Source organism: Otolemur garnettii, unplaced genomic scaffold (genome assembly GCF_000181295.1).
Source record: "Otolemur garnettii isolate 467f Iridium unplaced genomic scaffold, OtoGar3 scaffold00133, whole genome shotgun sequence".
In the NCBI taxonomy this organism is placed as follows: Eukaryota; Metazoa; Chordata; class Mammalia; order Primates; family Galagidae; genus Otolemur; species Otolemur garnettii.
In genome coordinates, this window is record NW_003852528.1 from 5,333,459 (window position 1) to 5,341,196 (window position 7,738).

General features: G+C 42.2%; 1 protein-coding gene across 1 annotated transcript in view; it reads left to right on the forward strand.

Annotated features, from left to right (window-relative positions):
• Positions 1–7,738, forward strand: part of FARP2 (FERM, ARH/RhoGEF and pleckstrin domain protein 2) — a 126,272-nt gene that overhangs the window by 35,405 nt on the left and 83,129 nt on the right. Inside the window, 3 exon segments of the mRNA XM_012810404.2 lie at positions 1,527–1,569; positions 2,818–2,896; positions 6,222–6,319. Coding sequence (XP_012665858.1) covers positions 1,527–1,569; positions 2,818–2,896; positions 6,222–6,319 — 220 coding nt within the window.

A 7,738-nucleotide genomic window follows, 5' to 3' on the forward strand; every position in this document is an offset into this window, starting at 1 on the left:
GCCACAACATTTGGCTATTGGGTGGCAGCTGGCTCAAGGAGTAGGGTGCTGTCTCCATATACCAGAGGTGGCCAGTTCAAACTCAGCCCTGGCCAAAAACTGCAAAAAATAATAATAATAAATAAATAGCTGGCTATTTTTGTTGCAGTTTGGCTGGGGCCAAGTTTGAACCCACCACCCTCAGTATATGGGTCTGGGCCCTACTCACTGAGCCACAGGTGCCACCCCACTTAACAAAATCTTAAAAAGTATAGTTTTGGTTCTTTCTCCACTCCTGGAGACTCCTCTCCCTCTGGAATGTATTTTCATTTTGTATCATTCTGTATAGCTTTATTCTGCACATTCACTTTGTATAGCGACCTTTTTCCTAGAATAAACTGTTTGTGGGAAGGGGGAGAGTGCGGCGTTTTGGGCATTCACCATGGCTCACCCCTATAATCCCAGCACTCTTGGAAGTTGAGGCAGGAGGATTCTTTTAGCTCAGGAGTTTGAGACCAGCCTAAGCAAGAGTAAGACCAGTATTTCTATACTAAAAATAGAAAAATTAGCTGGGTGCTGTGGTGGGCACCTGTAGTCCCAGCTACTCAGGAAGCTGAGGCAGGAGGATCGCTTGAGCCCAGGAGTTTGAGGTTGCTATGAGCTATGATACCATGACACTCGACCCAGGGTACAGAGTGAGACTTCTGTCAAAAAAAAAAAAAAAGAGTTGAGGTGGAGTTTTAATATTTATAGATTTAACTATTTTAAAGAAACCTACATCAACCCATTAGCTCAAAAAGCACATCAGTGTTGTAAGCTCTGTTTGGCCTCTCAGATACCCTTAGCAGGATGGCCCTGTGTATCCAAGTCTCTGTGCTCTGGTGACACAGCACCCTCTTTTACCCAGTAGCCTTCTCGTCAATTTATGGTTTAGAAATACAGTGTGTACCAAATATTTAGTTGGTGTTAACAAATACCCCCAAGTAACTATTGACCCCAATGCATAAGAGCAGCTGCATTCTGTCTGAGACGGCATCCCGAGTGGCAGCAGCCTCAGCATCCTCCCTGCTCCTCAGAGCAGTCACTTCTGGGCTTCTCTGTGGCTGGTTTATCAGGATGCTGCCCGTGTGTGAGGAGATTAGAGTCAAAATATTCCTGCTATAAAAGTTTTTCTTCATGGCTCGGCAACTGTGGCTCAAGTAGCTAAGGCGCCAGCCACATACACCTAAGGTGGTGGGTTTGAATCCAGCCTGGGCCCACCAAACAACAATGACAGCTGCAACCAGAAAATAGCCGGACGTTGTGGCGGGTCGCCTGTGGTCCCAGCTACTCGGGAGGCTGAGGCAGGAGACTCTTTTGAGCCCAGGAGTTGGAGGTTGCTGTGAGCTGTGATGTCACAGTACTCTACCCCGGGTGACAACTTGAGGCTCTGTCTCAAAAAAAAAAAAAAAATTTCTCTTCATTATAAATACTTGTATTTTATAGCATACTTATTAAGTAGAGGAATTATTTAATAGATTTGATCTCTTCTATTAAATCCTCTTTAGATTTGGCTTGAACCCATGAAACCCATCATTAGGCAAATACGAAGTAAGTCCTTTGTTTAACTCTTCAAAATTCTGTTCATTTAAGGCTCTTTGTCCTAGGGTGTTCAAATTCAGGGAACATTCAGATATTCGTTGTCGCCACTGTGTGAATAGCAGTGAAGTCATTGCTGACATCAGATGAACTTGGGAGTCATTTTGCTTTTTGGTGTTAAACTGCAATAGACCAGTTTAGGGGTGAGAGAAACAGTAAATTAAATCAGATGGTTCTAGATGACTTGCTGCAAAGTTGAAATTCATGGGTGGTGCCTGTGGCTCAAAGGAGTAGGGCGCCAGCCCCTTATGCCGGAAGTGGCGGGTTCAAACTGAGCCCTGGCCAAAAAAAAAATAAAACAACAAAGTTGAAATTCATGATATATTCTGTTGATATCTTAATTTTTGGTCAATCTGTAGGAATAAATATGCAGTTTCATGTTAGGCCATGAAAAGATACTGAGATTCCTCCTTTAAGTAGCATTTTATCAAAATAGTAATGTTTTAATACTATAAACATAATTGTGAATATAATTATTTTTGCTACTCTCTTTATTAAATTTAAAAATGAAGGCAGATATTAACGCTTCTTAGTTCTTACATAATTGTTTACGATGAAGCCTCTAGTTGTCTGAATTCACCCACAGTGTTTCTGTTACTGAGCTGAGGAGAGAAGCTGGTGTAGAAGTGACTCTGTTTGCGACAGGTGCCATTAAGGTTGCCGTGGCATTTCAGCAAAACAGTTGCTCTTTTCTCTTTGAAGAAAATTGCCTGGCTGTGTTATTAAAATTCAGTGACCTGAAGACATTCAGATTAGCTAATATTTTATGCCTTTTCTTTACAGTGATCAGATTGTTCTAGTTCAGTATAGTAAGTGGTGATAGTGTTTTTCTTTCATTAAAGTATATATGGATTTCAAAAATAATTACTACTACTAATAGAGTAAACACCTTAACTTTTATCACTTTTTTCCTAAAACCTCAATTAAAAAATTTAAAAATATGCAGTTTTCTACTTGTTTTGAAGTTTTTCCTGAGTAATCTCTGCTTAATGCAAAAGATTTTAAATTTCTCTTCAATATGTGATTTGTACTTAGGACTCATGAGTTCATGTATAAAAAATTTCTTAAAATCATCTTATTTGAAAAGATGTGCTTTTACAGTTCATTTGAAAGCAGTAGCTCAATTATACAGTAATGTGTGGAAAGAGTAACCACAGAGACTGACCTTACTTGTGAAGTTTAAACTTTTTCCTTTTACAGGGCCAAAGAATACAGTGCTTCGCCTGGCAGTAAAATTCTTCCCACCTGATCCTGGTCAGCTGCAGGAAGAGTACACAAGGTGACTAGAGCTGGCAGGGCTTGTGCTCACCTATTGTCTCCCACAGCACAGACTCACTGAAGGAACGAGCCCACTGTACACAAGAAAGGCAGCATAGACAGAGAGGAGTGAAAAGGAGCATTTGGGCAGCTGACTCTTCAACAAGGACAAATGTGAACAGGACTTAGGAGAGAGGGAGGTCTTTGTTACAAAATGGAATGGATGGCTGGGCACCTGTTGCTCTATGGGTAGAGCACTGGCCCCATGCATTGGGGCTGGCGGATTCAAACCAAGTCCAGGCCTGCTACACAAACAGCAACAACAACAAAATGGAATGGATGTTAGGATAATATTGAACCAAGAGTCTCCACATGAGCATACCTCTATGCATCTTCATAAAGTTCTTAGGAATCTTGCCCATATAGACACATATTTACCAACAAAATTCATATAATTTGGGAGAAGTACCAGTGTATTTGTCTTTGTAAATACGGAGAACAGAAATATTTCAGGTGATTTCTTTTGTGCTACTCTTGAATTCAAGCTTGATTCTTTGCAGAAATGACTTTTTAAAATCTTAACTGTTGTTTCATCTGGGCAGGAGTATTATAGAAGCATTTTTCCTTGCTGTGATTGTTTTGAGTTTTTTTTTGGTACTCATTTGTCTATCAATTTTATAATCAAGAATGAAGTAGTAACCTAAAAACCATCCAACTTAAAGGCTGGGCACAGGGGCTTACACCTGTAATCCTAGCATTGTGGGATGCCGAGACGGATGGGTCGCCTGAGCTCAGGAGTTCAAGACCAGCCTGAGCAGGAGTGAGATCCCATCTCTAAACAAAAAATAGCCAGGCGTTGTGGCAAGCCCCTATAGTCCCAGCTACTCAGGAGGCTGAGGCAAGAGTATCACTTAGCCCAAGAGTTTGAGGTTGCTGTGAGCTATCATACCATGACACTCAATCCCAGGGCAACTAAGTAAGACTCTTGTCTCAAATAAATATGTATGTATGTACATACATACCAACTCACAACCCAAAGTCAGATCTAAGATAATGTGAGGTTATAGTTATAGCAGAGTAATGTTTTAGCCTTCTTAGCTGGAAGTAGATTTATAAATGAATTCTGGGTGTCTTTTTTTTTTTTAATTTTTTTTAATCCATCTCACGTACCCTGCCAGTGCTACAGTGCTGAGGTCAGAGCAAAAGGCAGGTGAATTCCCTCTTAAGGTTTTTGCAGATCATTTTAACACCATGAAATTGCTGGCTGTCAGCTGCGAGGAAATGCAGAGATCATGTTAGTTCAGCTTCTCATGTAAGGAAACTAAATTCCAAGGATAAGAGAGTATTTTTTTTTTTTTGGCGACAGTCTCACTCTGTTGCCTTAGGTTGAGTGCTGTGGCGTCAAAGCTCACAGCAACCTCCCACTCCTGGGCTTAGGCAATTCTCTTGCTGCAGCCTCCCGAGTAGCTGGGACTACAGGTGCCCACTACAACAGCTGGCTATTTTTGTTGTTGTTGTTGTTGCAGTTTGGCCGGGACTGGGTTTGAACCCGCCACCCTCAGCATATAGGGCTGGCGCCCTACTCACTGAGCCCCAGGCACCGCCCAGGATGGGAGAGTATTTTTATGAATGAACACAGATTGTATCTTAATAGTATATTAAAGATCTGACATCTACCAAAAAAGTCCCTTTTGAGGGATTTTCTTTAAAACATTTATCACTGAAAAACGATGACTAACAGAGAGTGTCCCTGATTCAGGGTGCTGGGGGGCCGAGGTGGGTGGATTGCCCTGAGCTCATGAGTCTTAGGACTCATACCAGGAAGTCAGTTTTGTAGTTAGTCCTTTTTCTCCATCTTTTTGAAGAAGCTTCTTTTCTTAATTTATAAAAAGTGCACGTGCATGGTAAAAGAAAAAATTATTTCAAATAAACCTATGTAGAGTAAAAAGTAAGTCTCCATTATTACCCTAACCCACCCTACTTTCTGCAAGTACTAACACTTCCAGATAAATGCACAGATATACAATGAACATGTAAACATAAGGCTTTAAAGCAATTATGTTACAAAGTAGTACCAAATACTTCATCCTGAACTGCAGGTTGATTTCTTTCTTCCCCCCATTTAATAGCATGTGGTAGATATCTTTCTGTCTCAGTATATGTGGTTGTAACCTCATTTATTTAACCATTCTCATGTTTGTGGATATTTGTATTGTTTACAGTTTTTCTCATTATGCTGCAAAGAAACATTGTCACATACCTTTGGGTTGGAATATTACTATGAAAAAGAGTTGTAGAAATGAATTGCTGAGTTAAAGGGTATGTGTGTCTTCAATTTTAAGAGAATGTGGTAAATTTGAATAGGTTGCTTGAGTGTAGATTCCAGTAGAGTCAGAGAGTTGGTCTTCCTCACCCTTGTTTTCTACCTCTAAGCATAGAGCCTGGAGCCTAATACATGCTCAGTTGTTGCTTGATGAAGCAAATGAATATGTAAATATTTACAGATTGCCTTCTCTTGGTACAGTCTTACCAATGATATTCCAGAGAGTACCTGTTTCTTGTATCTGAGCCAATACCAAATACTAACAATCTGTTAAAAAATAGCACAGCCACTTTTAAGCTGTGTCTTAATAATATATATATGCTGCTTCATACAAAATTGTATATGTAGTTTTGTATGTGTATAGGAGTAATATGAATTTTTGAAGCTCCTCCTTAAAGGTCTTGGAACCGATAGTATAATTATGCAGTATGTGCTATGCCCAAGAAGGCCGGCTTCACTTTCCCTGGTCCACACTGGGTGCTTCTGTGTGCTCTGCACTTTCTGTGCTCTGCTGAATTGGTTTGTCCTCTGACCTCTTGCTGGTGACCACTTGTTGCATGACAGGCCTTTTGCAACTTTGCCTGTTTGGTGATGGCCCTGCATTTTACTCACTGTGTGTTGATGCTACTTCTTGGAGCTTGTGTGCTCTCTTTTTTTTTTTTTTGAAACAGAGTCTCACTTTATCACCCTGGATAGGGTGCCATGGCATTATAGCCCCACAGCAACCTCAAACTCTTGAGCTTAGGCAATTCTCTTGCCTCAGCCTCCTGAGTAGCTGGGACTATAGGTGCCCGCTACAACGCCCCACTATTTTTCAAAATGAGGTCTCACTCTGGCTGAGGCTTGTCTCGAACTCCTGAGCTCAGGGCAATCCACCCACCTCGGCCCCCCAGAGTGCTGGGATCACAGGCATGAGCCCCCAGTCCCAGCCCGCTTGTGTGCTCTCTTGCTATAAAGACATGTCTGTATTATATGCACAGCACATTTGGAGTTGATCTGTGTCTTGTTTTGAACCTCCTTCTAGGTACTTGTTTGCCTTGCAACTTAAGAGAGATCTGCTGGAGCAGCGTTTAACCTGTGCTGAAACCACAGCAGCCCTGCTCACGTCCCATCTTCTGCAGTGTTAGTATCTGGGGTTTCCCCCACTGGGACGGGGACCATCTGCTGTGATGTCACAGGGGCACCCACACTCGGGGACTGTACTTAGTTAGGTGCTGTGCACATTCCTAGTTAATGAGCCTGACCCCAATACTTCGTATAAGCTGAGGATTAACTTCTTCCAAGTGGAGCTCTCCAGGCAGATCTCATACAGACAGTCAAGGCCACGGTCTGTAGCCTCATGCATTCTCTCGACTTGTCTCTCACTTAGGCCTTTATGTGTCTTGACAATACATCTTCAGTCAAGGGTCAGACTTGCCCAGACTATCAGCATGATCTGAAAAGGGCCTCAGTAGGATAAAAGTTATGGTCCTCAATGATCAGCTAAGCATTAACCTTGAAGCAAAAGGAAAACATTTCCTCAGTATGTTACATGGACCAAGATACAGTTCAGAAATATGTGAAGAATTGTAGTTACTTCAGAAATAAACGGTGAGAAGTATTAAAGAGGAGTTTAGAGAAATGGTCATGTGCCTTCCAGTGGGCTCACAAAGCCGGCAACTGCAGGAAGAGGAAGAGGGAAATACATTGCTTGTGGACCAGAGGCTCAGCTTCTGGCACAGACCAGTGTCTCAAATTGGAATACAAGATGACGTAGAAAGTGTCAGAAATTTGGAGAATTAACAGGTGTGGGGGTTATTTATTGCTTCCTTGGTCCTTCCCCAGACATGCCTTCTTCAAATGCGATTTTGACGTTGGTTTGCCATCCTACACCATGGCACTTACTGACTATCCTTAATAAACATTTTCAAAGCTACTTTGTTTTCTTTTCATTTGGCCTGAAGACTTCTCAAGTAGACAGATGGCTTTTCAGCACGTTCTTTGGAACTGTGTGGTAAAGCCACTTGCTTGAGTTTCTTTGTGGCTTAGTTGGACCATCACATTGCTGAGACTGGTCTGCCCATAACTTTCACGTCAGAGGTGCACTGTGCAGACTGAAGGGCCCTCTAGACACGTGACAGCTGAATGCGTGATGGGTCCGACTGGCCGGATCTAAACTGGGTCTTCGGTCAACAAGGAAAAGTGGGCAGTTGGTAAAATGTGAACAACATCTGAGTCTGAGGGAGGGCAGTAGGTCATGGCCCCTCTGTTGATCCGAGTGTCAGACTGTGGTTGGGAGTAAGTGTCCTCCTGCTGGGAAACCCTTCTGAAGCTGGACGTTAGCTCACTCTCCAGTAACCACTGGAGGAGGACATGCTCCTGCACCGCCACATTTTAAGCTATTCTGCACTGTACTTGTAACTTTTCTGTGAATTTGAGGTTGTTTCAAAACAAACTATATTGCTTTAAATTATCGGCCTTTACTACTGTGTTTAAAACATTTGTGGCTCGGCGCCTATAGCTCAACCGGCTAAGGCGTCAGCCACGTACACCTAAGGTGGC